The 26,497-nt window shown below is 47.2% G+C and overlaps 2 protein-coding genes across 4 annotated transcripts in view; one reads left to right on the top strand and one right to left on the bottom strand.

The window, feature by feature from the left end:
• Positions 1-6,127, bottom strand: part of SPHK1 (sphingosine kinase 1) — an 81,265-nt gene extending 75,138 nt beyond the window's left edge. The window contains exon 1 of the mRNA XM_040330094.1: positions 5,486-6,127. Within this exon, the coding sequence (XP_040186028.1) occupies positions 5,486-5,879 (394 nt within the window). The 5' untranslated portion in view covers positions 5,880-6,127. The remainder of the gene's footprint in view (positions 1-5,485) is intronic.
• Positions 6,128-15,254: 9,127 nt separating this feature from the next.
• Positions 15,255-26,497, top strand: part of LOC120918485 (trichohyalin-like) — a 33,607-nt gene continuing 22,364 nt past the window's right edge. Inside the window, exons 1-2 of one of the 3 annotated variants that reach the window (XM_040330090.1) lie at positions 15,255-15,363; positions 15,563-15,836. In XM_040330090.1, the coding sequence (XP_040186024.1) occupies positions 15,324-15,363; positions 15,563-15,836 (314 nt within the window). In that variant the 5' untranslated portion in view covers positions 15,255-15,323. Of the gene's footprint in view, positions 15,384-15,562; positions 15,837-26,497 lie in introns of all 3 variants that reach the window. The other 2 variants (XM_040330092.1, XM_040330093.1) reach the window with 2 other exon arrangements.

The raw sequence follows: 26,497 nt of genomic DNA, 5'->3' as shown, positions 1-26,497 counted from the left end.
ACACTAGGGGGCGATCAAGGGGTTAACTGTGTTCCCTCCTCATGTGTGTTTTTAACTGTGGGGGGGTGGGACTGACTAGGAGGAGACAGATCACTGTTCCCAATTACTAGGAACGGCAGATCTGTCTCTCCTCCCCTGTCAGAAAGGGGATTTGTGTGTTTACATACACAGATCCCCGTTCTGGCTCCCATGCCCACGATTGCGGGTGGACAGCGGGCATCGCGGCCGCCGGCCAAGTTCATCGTGTCCCCCGCCGTGCAGCGGTTGCATGTGTGCCTGCTATGGCTCTTAAAGCAGCTGACGTACATTTGCGGTGATTAGCGGGAACGAGCGTATAATGGCGTTCAAGCATAATCCGTTCCAGGAGTAGGCTCGTAATCCAAAGTATTCGCATATCAAAGCGAGTTTTCCCATTGAAGTCAATGGAAACTAAAATAATTTGTCCCGCATTGACTTCAATGGGATGCAATACCGAATGCAGCCAAAGGTGGGGGGCGCTAGAGAGCGCCGAAAATGGCCGAAAAGGCCAGAAGACACTTCGGCTCGGCTCCTGCACCCCCTTACCTCAGGTCAAATGAGGTACTGCAGGCCAATGTTCAGCTTTTCTCGGCTCCTGCGCCTCCATACCTCAGGCCAAATGAGGTACTGCAGGCCAATGTTCAGCTTTTCTCGGCTCCTGCGCCTCCATACCTCAGGCCAAATGAGGTACTGCAGGCCAATGTTCGGCTTTTCTCGGCTCCTGCGCCTCCATACCTCAGGCCAAATGAGGTACTGCAGGCCAATGTTCGGCTTTTCTCGGCTCCTGCGCCTCCGTACCTTAGGCCAAATGAGGTACTGCAGGCCTATTTTCGGCTCGACTCCTGCGCCCCCGTACATCAGGCCAAATGAGGTACTGCAGGCCTATTTAGCTTGAATTCTGCTCGTCTTGTCAACACTTGCAAACTGAGTCAGAATAAAAAAAAAAAAAAAAAAAAAAAAGTTGCTTGCAAATGAAAACGCTCTCAAACCAAGTTACTCTTATACCGAGGTTCCACTGTACACATATTGTTTTTGCACTCTTCAATAAGAACTGTCTTTTTGATTTGGATTCACAAGACTTTTTCACTATTCATAATATATATATAAATCTGGTGCAGCTTTGCATAGAAACCAATCAGCTTCCAGGTTTTATTGTCAAAGCTTAATTGAACAGGCTGAAGTAAGAAGCGGATTGGCTACCGTGTGTTTTAGTAACGATCCCCCAAAGTGTACGATTAGCAGCAGCTGTCAGATTGGTACAAGTCAATGACCAGCACTGTGATGTCAGATGAGATGTTACATGCAATAGAGCCTCCGAAAGACCCTGGACACACAGGGGCAGATCCACAGACATCTGCGCTGGGCGCAGTGTATCTAAGATACGCTACGCCGCTGTAACTTATCTTTTTTAAATGGAATCCACAACTAATCCGCGCCATAAGTTACGGCGGCGTAGTGTATCTATCGCGGCGTAAGGGCGCGGAATTCAAATGGCTGTGATGGGGGCGTGTTTTTTGTTAAAACGTTGTGACCCGACGTAAACAACGTTTTTTTTGGAACGGCGCATGCGCCGTCCCTGGGGTATCCCAGTGCGCATGTTCGAAATTAAACCGGAACCCACCGATGCTTACGACGGTGACGTCATTCTACGCCAATTCCTATTCGTAAAAAATTCTAAATTGTACGCGGGAAGGACGGCCATACTTAACATCGAGTACGCCTCAGTATAGCAGCTTTAACTATACGCCGGAAAAAGCCGAACGCAAACGACGGAAAAAAAATGCGCCGGGCCGACGTACGTTCGCGGATCGCCGTAAATAGCTAATTTGCATACTCGACGCGGATTTCGCCGGGAACGCCACCTAGCGGCCGCCGAAAAATTGCAACTTGGATCCGATGGCGTACGAAGACGTACGCCTGTCGGATATAGCCGAGATGCAGTCGTATCTTGTTTTGAGGATTCAAAACAAAGATACGACGCGGGAATTTTGGATCTGCCCCACACTGTTGATGTTTCTGTGGAGTTTAGCTCACAGCTAACTAGCTAGTCCAGTGTTTCTCAACTTCAGTCATCAGGGCGTCCCAACAGGTCAGGTTTTCAGGCTTTCCATTATTTTGCACAGGTGATTTGATCAGTTTCACTGCCTTAGTAATTACCACAGCCGCTTCATCTGAGGGAAATCCTGAAAACATGACATGTTGAGGCCCCTTGAGGACTGGACTTGAGAACCACTGAGCTAGTCTGTCTGTAGACATAGCCGCCTGTGTGAATGTATCCTAAAACTGGATATACAAGAAGGGAAAGTTGTCCGGTACAGCATGAACTGACCGACTTTCGGTACATGGGTAACAATTGAATTCTATCAAACGGACATGCTTGAAAACCAGCATAGAATCAGCGCTTACAGCCAATGGCTTTGACGCTGATCTGTGTATTCTAATTGTGAGGTGGTCCCTGCTGATAGAAAAGAATAGCACAGGGGGAGAGATGCCCACATACACATTGTTTGTGCTGATACAGGATTCAGAGATCTGTCAGGTTTTTCTCGTTCAACTTGCTGGTTAAAAAGAAAAAAAAAAAAAAATATGTGTGTACGCCTAGCTTTACAAGGCATATAAAATTAAAAGTGCAACAGCTGAAGTTGGAAACATTTTCATAATTCCTGATGAACTTTTAATTACTGCTAGCAAGTAACAGAATTTTAACAAATATAGGCGATTGTGTTACACTTTCATAAAGTCAACTTAGACCCCTTTCACACAGAGTCGCTTTTCAGGCGCTTTCAAGCTTAAAAAAAGTGCCTGAAAAAGCTCACGAAAACCTATTTCTATTGCAATCAAATGCTTTCACACTGGCGCACTGCGCTGGCAGAGCGGTAAAAAAAAACTTCCCTCTCCATTGAAATGAATGGAAAGCTCTTCAAAAGCGCCCAGTGTTTTACTGGCAGTTTAGAAACGCCTCAGTGTGAAAGGGGCCTTAAAGTGGTTGTAAACCCTCTGGAAGTTAGACCTACAGGTAAGCCTAGATCAAGGCCCCTTTCACACTGGGGCGGGAGACGCGGTGGCGGTATAGCGCCGCTAAAAATAGCGGCACTATACCGTCGGATTTGCCGCGGGATTCGACCGCTAGCGGTGTGGTATTAACCCCCGCTAGCGGCCGATAAAGGGTTAATACCGCCCACAAAGCGCCTCTGCTCGGTATTGACGCGGTTTCCCATTGTTTTAAATGGGAAGGAGCGGTATACACGCCGCTCCTCTCACCGCTTCAAAGATGCTGCTGGCAGGAGATTTTTTTCTCTCCCGCCAGCGCATCGCCTCAGTATGAAAGCCCTCGGGCTTTCACATTGAGTATGCAGTGCAGGAGTTTTTCAGGCGGTATAGCAGCGCTATTTTTAGCGCTGTACCGCCTGAAAAACTCCTCAGTGTGAAAGGGGTCGAAGGCTTACCTATAGGTGCTTGCAATATCTCAGAGACCTACACGGCCTCGGAGATATTTGCAATTTCCCCCAATGACTTCAACTGCGCATGCACCGTCTTGAAAGTGCACGCTGTGCCGTTTCAAGCCGGGGTCATGCCATGAAAAGCGGCTCCCATACGCATGCGCGGGAGTGACGTCACGCAACTCCGGCCAGTCAGAGAGCCGGAGTTTGCGGCTCCCGGAAGAAGAGGGGTGAAGATGGATGCTCGCTGCCAGCTTGGAAGATGGTGACCTTGCGGGCTTCTACTACAGGTAAGTGTCACATAATAGGCCTATTAGCCTATTATAGTAGCCTATTATGCTTTATCTTTGCAGGGAGACATAGAGGAAGTAAAACCCATCAGGGTTTACTTCCTCTTTAAAATAGAGCTATAGGCAATTTTTTTTTCTCATTTTGGATAGAGCAAGTGAGGGTTATAACCTCTATCTGCAGTTTTTTCCCCACCATCTGTGTCCCATTGCGTAGATTTCTCTTCACTTCCTGTCCCATAGCCAAACAGGAAGTGAGGGGAGATCCCTGCAAATAAGGGGAATCCCCCAGGTCAGCAGGACTGGTGTTCTCATTGGAAGATTTCCCCACTATTACTTTTCTGGGGACAACCCAAAATTTGGGATTTTCTTTTACTTTCAATGATAATGGTAAATAGGACAATTAGAGAAGGGGGGGTCTCCGTAACAGGGGCACAGACAGCAATAAAAACTGACAATCCCTCTCCTCTCTATCCAAAACTAGAGAAAAAGATTTGACTTTAATTTAATTTCTATATATTTTTTTTTTTTTTACCTACTATAGGTGTCTACTATATAACCGCCACCTATACAACACTAGTAAAGTTTGTTGAGCAAGGCATTTGTTGACAGGCAACTACTTCATCATGCAAAGTGTGTTACCGTCTACAGAGTTGCTACAACTATTTTTTTTTTTGTGGTTGGACTGGATGGACTTGTGTCTTTTTTCAACCTGACTAACTATTAGGTAGATTCAGTAAGAGTTAGGCCGGCTTATCAGTAGATAAGCCGACCTAACTCAGAATCTACGCCGACTTATGTTTAAGCGTATGCTCAAACAGAGATGCGCTTAAACATATCTTAGATAGGACGGCTTGCGCTGTCCTATCTTAGGTTGCAATTTTTTGGATGGCCGCTAGGTGATGCTTCCATTGCGGTCGGCGTAGAATATGTAAATTAGTTGATACGCCGATTCACGAACGTACGCCCGGCCGCCGCAGTAGATTTACGCCGTTTCCGTAAGGCATTTTCAGGCCTAAAGTTATTCCATCTATTAGGTGGAATAACAATGTTAAAGTATGGCCGCCGTTCCCGCTGCGAGATTCAAATTTTTTACGTCGGTTGCGTAAGTCGTCTGCGAATCGGGATTTACGTTGTTTACGTCCACTTTGAAATCAATAGGCCCGTGCGGCGTACTTAGCCGCAATGCACACTGGGAAATGTAGGCGCCCGGCGCATGCGCAGTATAAAAAAATGTAAATAACGTGAGGTCAAGCCTCATTAACATAAAACACGCCCCCCTCCAACACATTTGAATTAGGCGCCCTTACGCCCGCCGATTTAGGCTACGCCGTCGTAACTTAGCAGGCAAGTACATTGTGAATCATGTACTTGCCTAGCTAACTTACGGCGGCGTAGCCTAAACACGCTAAGCTACGCCGCCGTAACTGTAGGCTCTTGTACCTGAATCTACCTATATGTAACTATGTACAACCAAAAAACGTTTAGCCCAGCAACAGGAACTCGCACTGAACATTGGAGTGCTTTGGAGTTGAGCTGAACGACTCCTGAGATGTGATTGTATAGTGCGGAGCCTTCATTGCTTTTTTTGGTACAGTTGATCGCTTCGATGGTGACAAGCTGAGCCGGCACCTGAGATGTGATTGTGGAGCCTGATCTTACCTGGAGTAGCATGTGAAATATTTGACAAAACTTTTTAGAAGCCGATCATTTCCCCCAATTGGTAATAACCCCCTTTACCTTGCTCCATGGACAGCTGCCGTATCTTCTCCGTCCAGGCCCTGGCGACTTTCATGTTCTGCTCCGCGTCCCTTGACGCTTCTGTCCGAAACGTTCTAGAAATTCGTTGCCTGTGGTTTGTAGATCCTAACATCCCCCTGAGAGGGTAAAACACGACTGTGAAATAGCCGCCGATGTCTTTGGGGTCTTTACCCTTGAAGGAGTGACAGCTGACGCAGTCGGTTAGATTGAACGATGGGTGAGGGGGCGACGAGGTGGCACTCAGGCTCTCTATTTTCAGTTCTTTCTGGGTCAGGAGCAGCGAGAGGAGAATCCCATCTCCTGGAACTTGGGTGAAGGTGTCACAAAGGAGAAGGTCGACTGGGCCAACGGATGACCCATGGGCATCACCCATGTCTGGTCCTTGGTAAGCCTCAGGTCAGAAGTGCAGGAGACAAATAAAAAGTGTAGAACCAAATACAAGAAAGAAAAAAGGGAGGGAGTGAGCTCCTGACACAGCAAGAAGGAGAAGTATTACAGAGGAGACAGATACTACATGAAGCAGGTTGAGAGAGAAATGGAGCACAAGCTGCTTCTCCGCTTGTCAGTTCACATTTGAACTGCCTCTGTGACTCTGTAGGAGTTTGTAGCACCCAGCACCCTCTGCTTCCTACTGCCCTCTACTGGTCAAACATCAGGCTGCACCCAAATAAAATCTACACGTGCATGTGATCAGAAGTATACCTCCCAACTTTTTGAGATGGGAATAAGGGACACCTATCAGCAAAAGTACACAGGCATAGGACACACCACTTGCCATGCCCCTTAACTACTTGCCTACAGGGCACTTTCACCCCCTTCCTGCCCAGGCCATTTTTCAGCTTTCAGCGCTGTCACACTTTGAATGACAATTGCGCAGTCATGCAACACTGTACCCAAATGATTTTTTTTTTCGATTTTTCCCCCACAAATAGAGCTTTCTTTTGGTGGTATTTTATCACCTCTGCGGTTTTTATTTCTTGCGCTATAAACAAAAGAAGAGGGACAAGTTTGAAAAAAAAAAAAATTTTACTTTTTGCTATAAATATCAATTTTTTTTAAACATTTTTTTTCTCAGTTTAGGCCGATATGTATTATTCTACATATTTTTGGTAAAAAAAAAACGCAATAAGCGTATATTGATTGGTTTGCGCAAAAGTTATAGGCCCAGGACTTGTGCGCCGTCGTAAGTCCTAATCCGACCCGTCGTATCTATGCATCTGTTTCTTAGAATCAGTTACGCATAGATATCCATTAGATCCGACAGGCGTAAGTCTCTTACGCCGTCGGATCTAAACTGCATTTTTTTTTGCCCGCTAGGTGGCGCTTCCGTCGAATTCCGCGTCGAGTATGCAAATTAGCTAGATACGCGAATTCCCGAACATACGCGCGGCCAACGCAGTAAAGTTACAACGTTTACGTTAGGCTTTTGCCAGTGTATAGTTGCCCCTGCTATATGAGGCGCAGCCAATGTTAAGTATGGCCGTCGTTCCCGCGTCGAAATTTGAAAAAGTTACGTCGTTTGCGTAAGTTGTCCGTGAATGGGGCTGGACGTCATTTACGTTCACGTCGAAACCAATGACGTCCTTGCGGCGTACTTTGGAGCAATGCACACTGGGAAATTCCACAGACGGCGCATGCACCGTTCCGCAAAAACGTCAATCACGTCGGGTCACAGTAGTTTAACATAAAACACGCCCCCCCTTCCACATTTAAATTAGGCGGGCTTACGCCGACCGATTTACGCTACGCCGCCGCAACTTACGGAGCAAGTGCTTTGAGAATACAGCACTTGCCCGTGTAAGTTGCGGCGGCGTAACGTAAATCAGATACGTTACGCCCGCACAATTTTACGCGGCTGTACGTGAATCTGCCCCATAGAGTCTACAAAATAGGGGATAGATTTATAGCATTTTTATTATTATGTTTTTTTTATTAATTTTATTATTTTTCTATTAATGGCAGCGATTAGCGATTTTTATTGTAACTGTGATATTGCGGCAGACACATCGGACACTTTTGACACATTTTTGGGACCAATCACATTTATACAGCGATCTCTGCTATAAAAATGCATTGATTACTGTATAAATGTGACTGTCAGGGAAGGGGTTAACACTAGGGGGCGATCAAGGGGTTAATATATTCCCTAGGGAGTGATTCTTACTGTGGGGGGAGGGGAGTGACTGGGGGAGGTGACCAATGGTTGTCAATATGTACAAGGGACACAGCATCGGTCTCCTCTCCCTGACAGGACGTGGATCTGTGTGTTTACACACACAGATCCACGGTCCTGCTCAGTTACCGGGCACGTGCATCGGGTCCCCAGTGACACGGCGCGCGCGCCCCCTAGTGGCTTGAAAGGGCGCAACATTACCCAGAACAATAGGGTTTGACTGCGGGTGGTGGATAAGTGGTTAAAAGAGAAATGTACAAAAATAACAAGATTGGTTAAACCCACAAGTGCTTTTTTTTTACCACTACTATTTCTTTATATTGGCTTTTGGGATTTACAAATGCAGCAATTTAGAAATCAGATGAAAGGTTTAGCACAGGGAAACACTTTTTGATTGATAAAAAGTGCATTTTATATACATCTATATCGATCAGATCAAAATGAGGGACAAATGAGGAGGAATAAGGGACAGAGGGACATTGCTCCAAATCAGGGACAGTTGGGGAGCTTTGCAGAAGCGCTCTCTAAAGCTGGATACACACTATACAACTTTCTTTAGATTTTCTCCTTTAGATTTACCAAAACCATATAACATGAGGTCAAAACTAAACACTTCATAGGTTAGACTTGATGGACTTGTGTCTTTTTTCAACCTCACCTACTATGTAACTATGGGCCAGATACACAGCAGAGATACAACGCATCAGTTCCGCATAGATAGCCCTAAGATCCGACAGGTGTAATTGAATTCTAGGCCGGCCGCTAGGTGGCACTTCCATTGCGGTCGGCGTAGAATATGCAAATGACTACTTACGGCGATTCACGAACGTCCGCGTTACCTGACGCTGTAACTTTACGTCGTTTACGTCGAGATGCGCCGCGTAAAACTAAGGCTGCCCTCTAGATGGACTAGCCAATGTTAAGTATGGCCGTCGTTCCCGTGTCGAAATTTGAAAATGACGTTGTTTGCGTAAGTCGTCCGTGAATGGCGCTGGACGCCATTTACGTTAACGTCTAAGCAAATGACGCCCGTGCGACGTCATTAAGCGCAATTCACGTCGGGTAATTTTCCCGACGGAGCATGCGCAGTACGTTCGGCGCGGGAACGCGCCTAATTTAAATGGTGCCCGCCCCATTTGAATTAGGCGGGCTTGCGCCAAGCGCATTTACGTTACACCGCCGCAAGTTTACAGGTAAGTGCTTTGTGAACCAGGCACTTACGCTGCAAACTTGCGGCGGTGTAACGTAAATGGATTACGTTACGCCGCCGATGCGTAACGGAAATCTGTGTGAATCTGGCCCTATGTAACTTTAAATTTTTACGCAATCAGGCAAGGACAGGTAAGTGTTAATTTTTTAAAAGTCAGCAGCTGCTGTATTTGTAGCTACTGGCTTTTAAAAAAATGTTTTGCAGGTGAACCCCCCGCTTTAAGCCTAGTACACACTATAAGAAAATCGGATGAATGATTGTCCAATTTTCTATTAAGGTTAGAATTATGATGTAGCTGCGAATGGTGTTCTTAGCCGACGTAGGCAAAAAACATTTTTTGTGTACGATTTCTATTTACATTGCCACCTTTTTTTTTCTGATCATGCACATTTCTTTCTATTCCATTACAGTAGAAAAAAAAGAGGGGGATTGGGACTTTAAATGAGGTATGCATGAGAGTACTCAAAGATAACAGTGTAATATGGATGCGTTTATTTGTCTAAAACACATAGCAGAGCGACCCGTGCGTTCCAGTTTGCACATCCTCACATACTGGAAATTAGTACATTTTTTGGACATGGCCCTTTTCCCATCTCTCTCACTGTCTGCCATTATTTGGGTGTTATGCTAAAACTTACATATTATACTTGTGTCCTTCTGCAGACTTTACCCCACTACGCATCCGCCCCTGAAGATTGGCAATAATGCCATGAAAGGCGTCTCCGGGCTTACACAGGTGTTTCAGTTGTAAGACCGACCTTGGGTTTAATGATTCTATTTTATGAGGATTTTTTTAATAATGCGAGGAACAAGTTGTTATACAATGTTTATGGTTTTTGCATCATGCTTTTTATATGCTTATTGCCATGTAAGTGAGTGAGTGAGTGAAAAACTTATATAGCGCTGCACATGCGAACTGAATCGCCTCTGGGCGTTTGTTGACCATTTCTCCTTTGACCTCAAGAGAGATGGGTTTTGATCTTTCTCCTAAAGGCCAAGTAGTTCTCCTCCAACCGAATGGAGGTTGGTAAAGTGTTCCAAAGTCGAGGGCCCAGGACAGCAAATCTTCTTTCTCCTTTGGACTTCTATCTGGTTTTGGGGATTTGGAGTAAATTTGGGTTTGAGGATCGCAGAACGCGATTGGGGTTGTAAGCCTTTAGTTTTTCGCACAAATACTTGGGGGCATTTCCCAAAATACATTTGTGCGTCAGACAAATCGCTTTGAAAGTGATTCTATCTTTTACTGGCGGCCAGTGAAGGCTTCTCTGTGAAGGCGAGATTGATTCCCAAGGTTTTTTCCCAGTCAAAAGTCGCGCGGCAGTATTTTGAACGACCTGCAGGCGAGTGATTTGGTACTTTGGGAGTCCGAGGTAAAGGGCATTTGCATAGTCGAGTCTGGAGTTAACAATTGTTCCCACCACGACTGCTATGTCCTCTTTGGGAATAAATGGAATAAGTCTGCGTAGTAGGCGCAGCAGATGGTGTGATCCGCTGACCACTGACCCTATTTGTGCATCCATTGTCATGTAGGTGTCAAAAATGACCCCAAGACTTTTGACTTTGGTGCTAGGGGTGATGATTTTGCCCAGAATGGGAGGAGGTGTCCAGGTTGTTGCCGGTTGATTCTTTCAATTAGCGTGAAACAGAAGAAGTTCTGTTTTGGATCCGTTGAGTTTAAGATAACTCTTTGTCATCCAGTTCTCTATCAAAGAGAGGCATTTCTCTAGAGCAAGATGATGATCCTTTTTGTTGCAGATGCGAAAGTACAATTGTGTGTCATCCGCATAAGAATGGTAGAGCAGCTTTTGGCTGCTAATGATTTCAAAAAGGGGGCGAAGATAGATATTATACAGCACCGGGGACAGAGGGGATCCTTGAGGGACTCCGCATGACACCGTGCGTTTTTCAGAAGTGAACGGTCCCAGTTTCACTACTTGTGATCGGTTTTCCAAAAGGGAGGAGAACCAGGATAAGTCACATTCTGCGACTTTGGCTACTTCAACTAGCCGAGTCAGCAATAGTTTGTGGTCTACCGTGTCAAAAGCTGCGCTGAGGTCCAACAGTACTAGAAGACAAGATTCTCCTTCGTCTGCGGCCTCGAGAGCATCATCCCATATTTTGAGTAATGCTGTTTCCGTCCCGTGTCCTGGACGGAAACCCGATTGAAAAGGATTGAGCAAATTATGGGTGTCTAAATGCTGTTGCAGCTGTTGTACCACCACTTTCTCCATTACCTTAGAGAAGACGTTCAGGCCTGTTATGGGACGACGATGTTCAGGGTCCTTGGGGTCAAGGGTGGGCTTCTTTAGGATGGGTTTGATTATACCTTGTTTCAACAGGGTGGGCACTATGCCCTCACGTATGTTTACTATTATGTATACATTCGAAATCGCATGCTCTGCTATGTGTTTTAGACAAATAAACGCATCCATATTACACTGTCTATCTTTGAGTCCTCTCATGCATACCTCATTTAGCCCTGGTTCACACTGATGCTACTTTGAAATCGTGCTACTTTACTTGAAGTAGCGCGATTTCAAAGTAGCAAGGTCAGCGCGATTTCAGGTGCTACTTGATAGACATTTGTGTGGCTTCATACGCAGATGTCTATAGAAATTGCACCTGAAATCGGCAAAAGTAGTGCAGGAACTACTTTTGCAAATCGGTGCAGCGCCACAAAATCGGCGTCGCACCGATTGGAACAGTGCCATTGCCGCCAATAGGCTGCGACTTGTCATGCGATTTAATCTCTCAAATTGCATGACAAATCGCTCCAATGTGAACCTAGGCTAAAAGTCCCCAATCCCCCTCTTTTTTTTTTCTACATATAACAGTGATGGAGACATATGTTTACATATTTCTTATTCAAAGTCCCAAACCCCCCCCCCCCTTTTTTTTCGATTACAGTAAAACCTTGGTTTGAAAGCATAATTTGTTCCAGAAACATGCTTGTAATCCAAAGTACTTGTATATCAAAGCATTTTTTTAACAGGGTATAAAAGAGAAGAGAGGCGCCTCTAAGTGTAGCAATAAGTTGCTAAACGTTGTACCTTAATTAAATGTAACCATATTGCTACTCTGAGGCCGGGTACTCACGACCAAACATGTATGGTGAAAGCGGTCCGTCGGACCGTTTTCACCATACATGTCTGCCAGAGGGCTTCTGTACGATGGTTGTACACACCATCGTACAGAAGTCCGCGCGTAAACAATACGCGGGGCGTGTCCGCGGTGTCGCCGCGTCGATGACGCGGTGTCGCCGCGTCGATGACGCGGTGTCGCCGCGACAATGACGCAGCGACGTGGGCGGCCCGCCTTTAAAATGCTTCCACGCATGCGTCGAAGTCATTCGACGCATGCGAGGGACGGCGGGCGCCTGGACATGTACGGTAGGTCTGTACTGACGACCGTACATGTCCGAGCGGGCAGGATTCCAGCGGACTGTTTTAAAACAAGTCCAGGAATATTTGTCCGCTGGGAAAAGGCCCGGCGGGCAAATGTTTGCTGGAATTCGGCCCGCTCGCGCCCACACACGACCAAACATGTCTGCTGAAACTGGCCTGCGGACCAGTTTCAGCAGACATGTTTGGTCGTGAGTACGGGGCCTTAGAGGCTCCTCTCTTCTCTTTTATACTCAGTTGTGACATGACGCTACTATTATATCAAGACATCGCTTGTATATCAAGGCAAAATGTATTAAAACATTTTGCTTGTCTTGCAAAACACTCTCAAACCAAATTTCTCTCTAACCAAGGTTTTACTGTATTTCCATACGATTACTGTACACATTGAGTGAAAATTGGACGCTGTTTTCACGCACCATAAACATTTTCTAGCTTGTACCTTTTGGTTTTATCATCCAAACATTTAGAATCAGCTGTCAAAGGCACAGGGCCGGCCCTACCATGGGACCAGATGGTACCAATGTACCAGGCGGCACTTTTGGGGGGGGCGGCAAATTGCCGCCCACCATCACCGTTCCGCCCGCCCCACTGAGGCAGATTGCAGCCTTGCCAACCGTTCTTGGTGTTCGTGAAAGTCCGTTATGGGCACGGGTGCCTGTAAAAAAGATGTCCGAGAGCCGACCATGCAACTGCGAATGCGCCGTTCGGCCGGGCGGCGCATGCGCAGTAACGTAATGGCGCCACCCAGCCCCATTTTTGAATAGACGATCGGGACGGGAGTGCGGTCACAACAGTGGCTCGTGTAGTGCATAATAGTGCCATAGTAGGACTCGGCCGAGCAGGTAAGAGGAGGAGGAGGGGGGAGTAAAACAGGGGGGGATATGAAGTGAGAGGAGCACTGCACTGAAGCGGCCTAGGCATGCAGGGGAGGGGCAGAGACTGATGTGCTCTGTCCACCATCATATAACTTCTACTCCACATCAGCAGTATGCTGTCCTCCTGTGCCCCTTTCACCTCTCCACAGGTCAGAGCTGTTCTGACCTGTGGAGAGGTGAAAGGGGCACAGGAGGATGTGGAGGAGAATTTATATGATGGTGGACAGAGCTCATCAGTCTCTGTCCCTCCCTGCATGCCATGGCCGCTTCAGTGCAGTGCTCCTCTCACTTCATGAGCCGCTCGGTTGTTATGCCGGAGGAGCGGGAGGGGACATCCCCCCCCTCCTGCCGCCGCTCACCGCTATGACCGGGCCTTCCGTCCCACCGGGAGACCCGATCCTTGATCCGGCACCTCCGGTGTCCAGGCGCAGAGTGAAACGAAGCCGTAAACGGCTTCGATTCAGTCTCTGCAATGTAAACACGGAAGCAACGTCATAACGTCACTTCCGGGTTTCTCGGCTGCCAATGGTGCCGGATTTTAAAAAATACACTGTATTCAGAATCGCCGTTTTCGGTGATCTAAATACTTTGAAGTGCAAAAGAGGGATCGGGGGTCTTTTAGACCCCCGATCCCTCCATAAAGAGTACCTGTCACCACCTATTACTGTCACAAGGGATGTTTAACTTCCTTGTGACAGCAATAAAAGTGATCAAAATGTAAAAAAATTGAAAGGTAAAAGCAGAATTTTTATATTATAAAAATAAATAAGAATTTTTTTATTAAAGCGCTTCCCTCCCTGCGAGCTTGCGCAACAAAGAAAACGCATACGGAAGTCGCGCCCGCATATGAAAATGGTGTTCAAATCACACATGTGAGGTATCGCCGTGATCGTCGGACCGAGAGCAATAATTCTAGCACTAGACCTCCTCTATAACTCTAACCTGGTAACCGTAAAAAAAGTTTAAAGCGTCGCCTATGGAGATTTTTAGGTACCGTAGTTTGTCGCCATTCCACGAGTGCGTGCAATTATAAAGCGTGACATGTTTGGAATCTATTGCAAACGAAGAGAGGTGGGACTTTAAATGAGGCTCATTTACGTTACGCCGCCGCAAGTTTTACAGGCAAGTGCTTTATTCTCAAAGAACTTGCCTGTAAAGTTGCGGCGGCGTAGCGTAAATCCCCCGGCGCAAGCCCGCGTAATTCAAATGAGCCAGGTAGGTGGCGTAGAACATTTAAATTAGGTGCGTTCTCGCGCCGAACGTACTGCGCATGCGCCATCCCTAAAATTTCCAGACGTGCATTGCGCTAAATGACGTCGCAAGGACGTCATTGGTTTCGACGTGAACGTAAATGGCGTCCAGCCCCATTCACGAACGTGTTACGCGAACGACGTAAAATTTTCAAATTGCGACTTGGGAACGACGGCCATACTTAACATTGGATACGCAACCTAGGGGGCATGTTTATCTTTACGCCGCGTATCTCTTACGGAAACGGCGTAAATTTACTGCGACGGGCAAGCGTACGTTCATGAATCGGCGTAACGACTCATTTGCATATTCTACGCCGACCTCAATGGAAGCGCCACCTAGCGGCCAGTGTAAATATTGCACCATAAGATATGACGGCGCAGGCCGTCGTATCTTAGGCATGTTTAAGTGTATCTCAGTTTGAGAATACATTTAAACATACGACGGGCTTAGATTCGGAGTTACGTCGGCGTATCTACTGATACGCCGGCGTAACTCTTTGTGAATCTGGCTCAAAATGTCAGAAATAGGCTTAGGCATGAAAGGGTTAAAATGTCTCATAGTCTAAGTGACAAGAGTATAAGAGTATTTTCCCTAAATATTTTACATAGTAAATTGTAAAGGTGTTTCTCACATTTTGAAGGTATGGTTAATGTACCTGTTACACCTATATATATATATATATATATATATATATATATGCCACCATTTGATCCACTCACAAGATGGACTAAGATGCATTCTGGATATGAGTTATTTCTTTGCTCTTCTTACATGTTTCCTATAACACACAGCCAGGGAAATGTCTCTGTTCTCTGGCCCCACCTAGTGGCTGATTGAAGAATGTCACGTTGTGATTTGCTTCCTGTGCCGGAATCACAGTGGGGACGTCGGGGTCAGACGGATGGAGTCTCCGGGACAAGTCCAGAGCAGTGCTGCTGCTGGTGAGAGTGGAAGCAGATGGGTAGCTACAATATAATCTTATATTAGATAATCCTCTCTATAGAATGGTCATGTGTGATCTGTCATTTCCATGAACTGATGATGATTAATAGTGTTACATTGTATTGTACACAGAGCAGCATTCATGCATTAATCTGCTGGCACAGGTAGTCTAATAAACTCTTCCTTTCTTCTGATCAGTCCGGGCAGACTTCGGAGCTTATTCTCCCCCTGGATCCACTAGGAAGCGGCACATCCGTTTTGCAGCCCATCATGATATCATCCTGCTGCGGGAGGTCATCCACCACAATCCCTTCTGGGTGCGGGAGTTCGGCCAGGTGTGGGCAGCGGTGGCGGAGAGGATGAGCACAGCCCTGCATGGAGAAGGCTTCGAGGTGGATGGTAGGAGGTGCAGAGAGAGGACCGCACTACTGCTGGATTATTACAAGAGGCAGAACTTCGCCATGCTGCGCAGGTGGGACCCTCTGTTCTACATCCTGACTCCCCCCCCCCCCCGTTTCAACTTCTGACCCTCCGCTCCAACCCCTGACCCCCCGTTCCAACTCCTGACCCCCCGTTCCAACTCCTGACCCTCCGTTCCAACTCCTGACCCCCCGTTCCAACCCCTGACCCTCCGTTCCAACTCCTGACCCTCCGTTCCAACTCCTGACCCTCCGTTCCAACCCCTAACCCCCCCTGTTCCAACCCCTGACCCCCCCCCACCTCCGTTCCAACCCCTGCCCCCTCGTTCCAACTCCTGACCCCCCGTTCCAACCCCTGGCCCTCCGTTCCAACTCCTGACCCTCTGTTCCAACCCCTGGTCCTCCGTTCCAACCCCTGACCCTCCGTTCCAACCCCTGACCCTCCGTTCCAACCCCTGACCCTCCGTTCCAACCCCTGACCCTCCGTTCAAATCCCTGACCCTCCGTTCAAATCCCTGACCCTCCGTTCCAATCCCTGACCCTCCGTTCCAATGCCTGACCCTCCGTTCCAACCCCTGACCCTCCGTTTCTACTCCTGACCCTCCCCCTGCTCCGCTTTTTGACCAACCCTCCCATCCAACTCCTGACCCTCAGTTCCAACGCCTGACTCTCTGCTCCACCACCAGACTCTCCATTTCATCTATTCCACCTCCCGACCCTCTGTTTCACCTCCTGATTCTCTGCTCTACCTTTCCGACCCTCCTAGCTACCTCCTGACCCTCTGTTCCAGCACCTCTAGCCTCTGCCCTACCTTTCTAATTATTTTCGCTTCAACCTGATCTTCTTCCCTGCTTCCTGACCCTCTGCCTCTATCTGACCCCTCCGCTCTACCACCTGACCCTACACCAGTGTTGCCAACCATCAGTATTTTTACTGGCAGTGTCACGTACCTGGTGGTAGAGCCCAATGTGCAGGGAGCAGCCTCTCGTATACCTCTGACTCAGCAACCCCTGGTAGAGCAGACAGGAGCTCGAGAGTGCAAAGAAGCACAAGTGCCAGACAGGAAAGCTGATGTAGAGGGCTGGATGCAGCAGCAGGGAGGTGCTCTGTAGTCCAGAAGCAGGATGCAAGCAGCAGGCTGAGGACTGCAAACAGTGGAGAGGTGCTTGTGGATCAGGACGCTGGTAGGTGAAGACAGGCCGGGTCAAACACAGGCGGGCAGATCAGGTACAGAAGCAGAATCCAGAGAATGGTCAAAGTTCAGGTCAGTTCATCAGGCGGGCAGCAATCAGGTTTGGAGGAGAAGCAGAAGCAAAGTTGGGACAAGCCGGGATCAGAGACGGGCAGCAAGCAGGAGTCAGGGGAGAGCCGGATCAGATAACAGGTCAGCAATCAGAATCACAAGTAGCAGGGGTCTCAGGAAACACTGTAGACCGGACAGCAAGGCGGCAAAGCAACATTTCTCTTTAAATAGGCTTTTTTAGCATCAAGTGCTGTCATTAGGTGCGCGCGCCCAAGTGCCGATATTGTGCATGCGCGTTCCCACCCGCCTAAGTGCCGCTATTGCGCATGGGCATTCTTCTGATACCCCTATTGCTGGGGAGATTGCAGAAACGTCTTTTCTGACAGGCAGACAGAAAAAATTGGCACTTTTCTCCTGCCAGTGACAGAAAAAGGTTGCCGGTAAAAAAATTATGGCTGTGACGCACAGCTCAGAACAGCGCATGAGGCGGTGCCTGAGCGTGGCGTGTGATGTAATAGTATAAAGGGAGCCGAGTGGAGCAGCCAGAGCCTTGTGTGCAGGTCTGCGAGGCGGGAGCAAGGCAAGCCAGGAGTGGGACTGGCATGGAGAGATACTGTCACTATGACTCATGAGCGGACGTGTCGTGTCGTTGAGGTTTCATCATTATCTGTACTGCTGCATACTGCCGTTAGTGTCACTGTGAGAGTCAGTTTCATGTGTCTGTGCCTGCCCATTCTAATTTCTTGTCCTCCTGAGTCCTGTCCCTGAGCTACTTACTACATCGAAAATAAAATAAGAAATATGTTTTTTGACATAATATCTGTGCCAGTAAATTTTGGGTGTCATGTCAGTAAATTTCAATCTGGTAGGTTGGCAACACTGCCCTACGCTCTACCTCCCGACCCTCTGTTTTACCTCCTGACCCTCTGCTCTACAACCCGTCCCTACACTCTACCTCTTGATTCTCTGCTCTAGCACCCGTCTCTCTGCCTCCCGACCTTCTGCTCTACCTCCTGCCCCTTTCTTCTGTATTTCCTGACCCTCTATGCTCTACATCCTACTCGTCTGCTCCCTGCCTCCTGCATTGCTACCTCTCCACCCATCCCTAAGTCTGAAAACAAGAGTCTTGCTATGCTGATGTATCATTTTAAAACCGCTAAGCAGCCCCCACCTACAAACACTGTCATATGTGTTCACTTAAAACTGATTAACACAAGTTGTGGCGCTATTTATAATCTAGTGTAAAATCAAACCAACATTTACATCAATTATATAAATAAAAATGAAATTACAAAAATTTGTGAGCAATCAATCAAACCAACATCGAAGGAAAACAATCGAATAAACTCATAATTGTCTCTGTAGCGCTACCCCCTCAGGAGCCGCTGATTGTTGTTTGGATCGGCATATTAAGTTACCTCTTACCGTTGTCTAGGGGTGAAGTTGATGAGTAGATTAGTGAGCGAATGTCCAGTCAATAAATTAAGGTTTTCTAAATGCTTTATTCTCAGCCCAACATGACCAATATCAACATGAGGTAGAGAGAAAGGTTGATGAAGCAAGAGAACTTTGCAGTATCAGGCTTGGATATGAGAAAAAGCAATCCTGCTCTCAGTAGTAGTAGATACAGTTCGTCGCCACTCTAGCCAGAGTGGGTGAAGTGCCCCCGGACAGACTCCTGCACGAGCCTGGCAGCCGAAGTGTCACTTTAGGTTGCTGGGAGGAACAGGCCTCTGCCACAGACCTGGCTCTAGGGACCTCTGCCACAGGCCTAGTACTTGGATGAGCTGAATGGATTGAGCGAATCCTCCCAGTAAATTAAGTCAGGGTCACCGGGTGACAGTTGAAGTGTACCTGTCAATGTCCCGGTCACCAGATCCCCGATGGTTCGTTCAAGCCCTATTGGACAACCTGCCTCCGGGTTCTCCTCAAGCTGACCCCCAACAGAACAGCACATAGCTTGGGATCTCTTCAATAGAACCGGGGACCCAGCAAGGAACTGGGGCCCCTTTCAGCAACATGAAGCTCCGCGTAGCATGCGACCCCGGCCTGGTAGGCCATATCGCCAGGGTCCATTGGATGCGCACACCCTGAAGGTGGGTGCCGCAACTGGAACCCGCGAAGAACCAACAACCATGGCGTCTGCCACAGATATACTCTCCCCCAGCATGCCCCGCGAGGGAAAACTCCTCTAATTGGCTGCTGGGGAAGATTGCTCTGCCAGAACCCCTCTAGCGCCAACTGTCGCCCTGGAGCGCAGACTGACCCACAGGACAGTTCAGGAATGACAGCAGCCCAAATTTAACAAATTATGAATGGGAGCAAAATAACTCTCCCATTCCCCACTAACTTTAGCGTAGTGCCCATACTGAAAGTAAGGGTGCGCTACATCTCCATCAAGGAAAATATCCAAATCGTCTTCAAAAGTGCTTCTTAAACTTCTTCCAACCACCAATAATGGCCCAGATTCAAGAAGCACTTGCGCCCGCGCAACCATAGTTGCGCGGCGCAAGTGCTTACTTGCTCCGGTGTAACGAGTGCTCCTGATTCAGGAACCTCGTTACACCGACTGCAGCCTAGGATCTGACAAACATAAGCCTCCTTATGCCTTCACATCCCAGGCTGCATTCTTGCGTTGGCCGCTAGGGGGCGCGGCCTTTGTGATCGGCGTGTAGTATGCAAATTGCATACTACCACCGATTCACAAAAGTTGCACGGGCCCTTCTCACGCAAGGTACGGAGTTTCCGTACGGCGCCTTTAGCATAAGGTTGCTCCTGCTAATAGCAGGCGCAGCCAATGCTAAAGTATAGCTGCGCCTCCCGCTCGCGACATTCGAATTTCACGTCGTTTACGTAAGTGAACCGTGAATGGCGCTGGACGCCATTCACGTTCACTTACAAGCAAATGACGTCCTTGCGACGTCATTTGCCGCAATGCACGTCGGGAAAGTTTCCCGACGGAGCATGCGTTGTTCGCTCGGCGCGGGAGCGCGCCTAATTTAAATGATTCCCGCCCCCGGCGGGATCATTTACATTAGGCGCCCTTACGCAGGGCTATTTAGCATATTGCCCGCGCAATTTACGGAGCAACTGCTCCGTGAATCGCGGGCAAAGCGCAATATTTGCGTGGGCGCAGAGAAAAAAATTTGCTCTTTGCCCACGCAAATATTGCGCGATTCTACTTGAATCTGGGCCAATGTGTATGCATTTACATGATTTGCAAATATGTGATTGATCGATCCAAACAATAAAACAACTGAAATCATAAAATTCTATATTAAACAACTGTCAATTGTCTCTTAAATAGTTCCTTTTATGCTTCTCCCAACCACCAATGCTGTGCATGCATCGACTTTATACACCACAGTGCTGCCCTTTACCGGATGTACTCTCACTTAACAGCTTTGACCCCCCCAACTGAATGTAAGATCAAAAAAGCATGTGTGTCCCCTTTGTAAGGATCCTCAAATATTCCTCAGCTCCTACTAGCATCCTTAAGCTGGATACACTTCTTTGCAGTAAAGTCTTCCTGCTCATCCAATTTTCCAGACACTGTCCCTTTTAAGCCTCCAGCCAACCTCATAAGAAAAGAACTGAAAATTATATTACCTTTAAATTCACATTTATTCCATTCCTAGATTAAAAATACTCACATTGTGAAGGTTCTAAGTCGCACCAAACAATTATAACCACATGCAGCAGTAGAGCTTTTCAATACACCAACATGTAGTAGCCCACCGTGCGTAAAAAACATCATTCAGACTTCATCCCTACATGTTTCCTCACAGGGTCACATGACTTTATCAGGGGGAAATTATTACACTATATAAACTTATTTCATTAGCGCCATTTTGTTGTAGCCCGTGCCATTTTGGCACCATTTTGAAGAGGACCAATGTAATATCCAACAACAGTAATTTTACCTTAGATATACACATCCATACATGGTGATCAGACTCCATCTTTATGAGGGACAAAGGAAACAATCATTTTTCTTATGACATTGAGATAAATAGCGCCACACCTTGTGTTAACCAGTCATCTGCTTCTTGCTGCTGTATGCTTCCATGCCTTACTGTAGTTCTAAGTAGATTTATTAGTTTCCATATGTAATTACATAGAAAGCTTTCCCCGAGAGGTAAAAGTCCACTTCTGTTTTCTCACATGTGATGCAATGGGGCCACGGTGTACTTGTCATAATGTCCATTCACAGCACATTAAGACCCCTTTCACACTGAAGCATTTTTACAGCGTTTTAGCGTTAAAAATAGCGCAATTAAAACGCTCATAAAACACTCTCCATGCATCTCAATGGACCCTTTCACACTGAGTCCTGCAAGCAGCATCTTTGGAGCAGCTTTTGGGCACTGAAAAAAACGCTCCAAAAATTGCCCCTCTCCATTGAAATGAATTGAAAGCGCTGTAAAAACACCTTACCCTTTCACACTGAGGCACTGCAAAAACGCCCTAAAACGTTAGGGTCTTAGCGGTGCTTTACCAGCACATTGGGATTGCAGATGAGGCTGTGCTCGAAAAACGCTTGAATAACGCTCGAAAAACACTCCAGTGTGAAAGGGGCCTAAAGGAGAAGTCCAGCCTGAGCTTTTTAGGCTGGACTTCTCCTCAGGGTCACAGGAGTGCAATTAGTTTTTCACTCCTGTGACCTGTTTTCAGCGGAGAGCGGTCTGATGTCCGCTCTCCGCTGACGTCACTGCCATCAGTCGGGGCATCGCGTCATCACAACTTCCAAGTCAGGATTCGCCAGCTGCCCTGATTGATGGCAGTCTCAGCAGCTCAGCCTCTCCCTGCCCCTCCACTGCTCGGTGCTCCAATGAGCGTGGAGAAGCAGAGAGGAAAGACGCTGACTGACAGTCAGCGGCTTTCCTCTCGGGGATCTTTGAGAATCGAGCTATCGGCGATGTTCGGTGGCTCGGTTCACAGTGTACAGGCGGCGGGGGGCAGATGGAGCATCGGTCTGATGCTCCATCCACCGAGGTAAGTATGAATCTAAAAAAAATATTTTTTTTAACCCATACTTTTCTTTTAAGGCAGACTTGCCGCTTACTTTACTCTGTTCTCTCCTTAGTCCAAATTCCATCTACTGTGATACTTCTTCCTTTGGTCTCTGGACATGGATCGATGATGCATTTCCCCCGAATATGCGGTCTTGTATTATCCTAGCACTTGGCTCCACTTTTGTGGCATCCTATGGATGTCAGAGGTCCTACAAAAAGGGATAGGAGTTATATACAAAGTCAAGGTGCCAGTCCAGGCTTTTGGGTGGATTCAGACCATATTGCGATCTTTCCCCAGCCTGGAACGGCTCTGTGATGTCAGCCGACAGCAGGCTTCAGTCTGTTGTCAGCTGAAAACAGTTCACAGACTGCACTCCTGTGATCCATAGGAGAAGTACAGCCAAGCAAGCTTTGGCTATAGTTCTCCTTTAATACTTACCTGAGTGGCCGATGCTTCCAAGAGCCTGCAGCATCTGACAGTTCCATTGTGTGAGATGCCTTGTTCCTGTCTGCACTCAAGTGATTGTAATGCTTCGTTTTTTTTCCTTTTTTTTTTTAATAACAAACATGTTACCACCTATGTGCAAGGGTTTTGCACAGAGCAGCCCTGATCCTCCTTTTCTGGGAACCCCACCCCCACTGAGTTCCGGGGCCCCTCCTCTTATCGAATGCGCCCACAGAGAGCTGCTTTCCATGGGGTGCACTTGTGCGGGCATGAGTCCTTGCGCTGCGCCCATTGACTTGGCCCTGACTCCCGTGTCATTGGATTTGATTGACAGCAGCGGGAGCCTGTCTGAACTCTCCCTCCCCATTGGCTGAGACAGTAGTGAAGCGCCATTGGCTTTTGCTACTGTCATTCAAAGCCAGTGAGCCAATGAGGAGAGAGGGGGCAGGGCCGGGCCGCAGCTCCATGTCTGAATGGATTACATTACAAATGCCTTTGCTCTGCTCGCCATCATACACGGCCCCGCCTCCCCCTGACTCAGAGCCTGTGATAGACAGCACACCGGTTCAATGCTGGGATGTGTTCTGTCTATCACAGACGCCTGGGTCAGGAGGAGGCAGGGCTGTGTATGATGGCGAGCAGAGCAAAGGCAGTTGTAATGTAAGCTGTAACAGTGGGCTATCCCGCTCTGTGATCCCGCGCCTCTCCTCTTCCTCCGTGCTCTTTTCCCCCGAGGTAATCGCTGGAAGAACGGCTCCTGATCAACCCCGCCAGCCGGCGGTGCTCGACCCCCCGCTCCCAGAAAACCCAGCTCCTCGATAGCATTCATTTTCCACTCCAGTAGGCGAGTGGAAAATTTAAGGGCTAATATAATATTATGCATGACAGACTCCCTTGTCATAGGTAAGTGGCTTGATACAAGCTTATGCTGGCCATGCACAAATATATTTTTCCTTCTAAAATTTTTGTTTTATGAACATTCGTTTGATTTTCTAATAAAATATGTAATTTACCCGCTCCTTCCTTTTCTGAATGAGTCAGTGATCACTGAATATGTGCATTCTTAATAGAGCATCGCAAACTGTGTTTATGATGCTGTGCTTCAGTTTATGAATGAACATGAGCCTCTGTCTCCTTCAGTGCAGCTGGGGCTGCAGAGAAAGGGACTGGGGAATCTCTGTCCTTAGTCCTTTTCTCTGTCTCAAACGAGAGATGTCAGTTTAGACTGTTTAAAAAAAAACACTGACACCGTCCACTGTTCTGTCCGTTCGCCCCCCTCCCCCCAAAAAAAAAGGCATTGTAAAAAAAAAAAAAATGTAAAACATAATAAAATAAAATAAATTGTAAAAAAATTTAATTATAAAAAAATAAAGTAAAAATAAAAAACTCCTGGCACAGTCCACGCGTCATCAGTGCTGCTTATTAGTGCCACTGTCACATAACATGAAAAAAAAGTATTGGTAATTGGTATTGGCGTGTACTTGTACTCGGTCTTAAAAAAGTGGCATCTGTGCAATACTAGTCAATACTTTGGAGAACCACCTTTCGCTGCAATTACAGCTGAAAGTCTTTTTGGAGATGTCTCTATCAGCTTTGTATAACTAGAGAGTGACATTTTTGCCCATTTTTCTTTGCAAAATAGCTCACGCTCTGTCAGATTGGATGGAGAGTGTCTGTGAACAGCAATTTTTAAGTCTATTATTATTTATTTTTGATATTTTTTTTATCCGCCCTTAACATTTTGTAAATAACATTGCAATACAGGCCTTATGCTTTAGGGCCTTGTTCTGTCTCCCACAGACCGGAAGCTTAGCACCTCCGTGCATACAGCAAGTAGCCTCATGCTACACTGGCTCCCACCTCTCTCTCCTAGGTGAAGCCCTACTGACTCCCATGCCCAAACCTCCTGTCTGCAGGGTGGAGCCATCTCCAACTGGGAGTCTAGAGCCTTGGTCTGGTCATTATTTAACTATTAGCTTACCGCCCAGCGTAATATGACGGCAGGACGATAAGCCTCTCGTTCTGGGAGGACGTCATATGACGTCTTCGCCTCCCTGAGCCACTAGGGGGCACGCGCAGGCACACCTGCTGCGTCACTGGGGACCCGATGCGCATGCCCCGCAATTGCCCAGTAACTGAGCAGGACCATGGATCTGTGTGTGTAAACACACAGATCCACGTCCTGTCAGATGGTGTGTCCCTAGTACAAAGGGGCACCGATCAGTCACCTCCCCCAGTCATTCCCCTCCCCCTACAGTTAGAATCACTCAATAGAGAACACATTTAACCCCTTGATCGCCCCCTAGTGTTAACCCCTTCCCTGCCAGTCACATTTACACAGTAATCAGTGCATATTTATAGCACTGTTCGCTGTATAAATGTGAATGGTCCCAAAATAGTGTCAAAAGTGTCCGATATGTCCGCCGCAATATCGCAGTCACAAAAAAAATCACTGATCGCCGCCATTAATAGTAAATAAAAAAAAAATGCTATGAATCTATCCCCTATTTTGTAGCCGCTATAACCTTTGCGCAAACCAATCAATATACGCTAATTGCGTTTTTTTTTTTTTTAACAAAAATATGTTGAAGAGTACGTATCGGCCAAAACTGAGGAAAAACATTTTTTTTATATATATTGTAAGGGATTAGCTTGGTAGCGGGGGTGTGTGACCCCCTGGATGGGTTCACTACACACTGAACGATACAGAGAAACAGCCGAAGACGGTTGAAAACAAAGAATTTGGTTTATTTTTCCATCTTGCTGGAAACAAGTGCAAGTATCCAAACAGCATAAACAAAATCAAACATAAAATAAACCCTGGCCACTTGGGGCGTCTACCTTCACCACACAGGAACCTATCTATGGAGTCTGGCACAGCCTAGTGCTGGGCAGACACTGCTGGTCATACAGCAGAAAAACAAATAGGGCTAGATTCAAGTAGCTGCGCTGGATGTTACGGCGGCGCAGCGTATCGCATTTACGCTACGCCGCTGCAACTTACAGGAGCAAGTGCAGTATTCACAAAGCACTTGCTCCGTAAGTTGTGGCGGCGTAGCGTAAATGGGGCCAGCGTAAGCCTGCGTAATTCAAATGTGGAAGGGGGGCGTGTTTTATGTTAATGTGTGATGACCTGACGTGATTGACGTTTTTTACGAACGGCGCATGCGCCGTCCATGTACATATCCCAGTGTGCATTGCTCCAGAGTACGCCGCAACGACGTATTGGTTTCGACGTGAACGTAAATTACGTCCAGCCCTATTCGCGAACGACTTAAGCAAACGACGTAAAAAATACAAAAATCGAAGCGGGAAATACTTAACATTGCGTGCGTCTCATAGAAGCAGGAGCAACGTTACGCCGAACAAGCCTTACGCAAACGACGTAAAAAACTACCGCCGGGCGCACGTACGTTTGTGAATCGGCGTAACTAGGTAATTTGCATACTCTACGCCGAAAACGACAGAAGCGCCACCTAGCGGCCAGCGTGAGAATGCACCCTAAGATACAACGGCGTAAGAGAATTACGCCAGTCGGATCTTAGGCTAATGTCGGCGTATTTTGCTTTCTGAATACAGAAAGCAGATACGCCAGCACAGCTTTGAATTTACGCGGCGTATCTATGGATACGCTGGCGTAAATCATTGCTGAATCTAGCCCCTTGTCTTTTTGATTTTTATCACACAGAAAAATCAACAGCACCTCACCTCTTCAGAAGTATTTCTGTTCACTGCTCTCCTTCACTCAAAAAGCCTTAGGATGCAGCAATCAGTAGTAATCCTTTGGATTACTTATAGAGGCCTTAATTGCCTCATTCTGAACAGCTGAAGTTTTCCAACGCCCTTAAACCTTTCTGGCTACTTCTGCAGCCGACACCCGATAATTATTGGTGTATTGTCTAAACAAGGCAGAAATGTTTCTCCCGTCTGTGACAACACCCACAGATTTACCTGACTTCCTGTCACATACCCCCCCTCTTGTTTCAACCCAAGGGTTGGGACACAGGTTGC

Source organism: Rana temporaria, chromosome 12 (assembly GCF_905171775.1).
Source record: "Rana temporaria chromosome 12, aRanTem1.1, whole genome shotgun sequence".
Taxonomy (NCBI): domain Eukaryota; kingdom Metazoa; phylum Chordata; class Amphibia; order Anura; family Ranidae; genus Rana; species Rana temporaria.
This window is presented reverse-complemented; position numbering and strand designations above follow the sequence as displayed.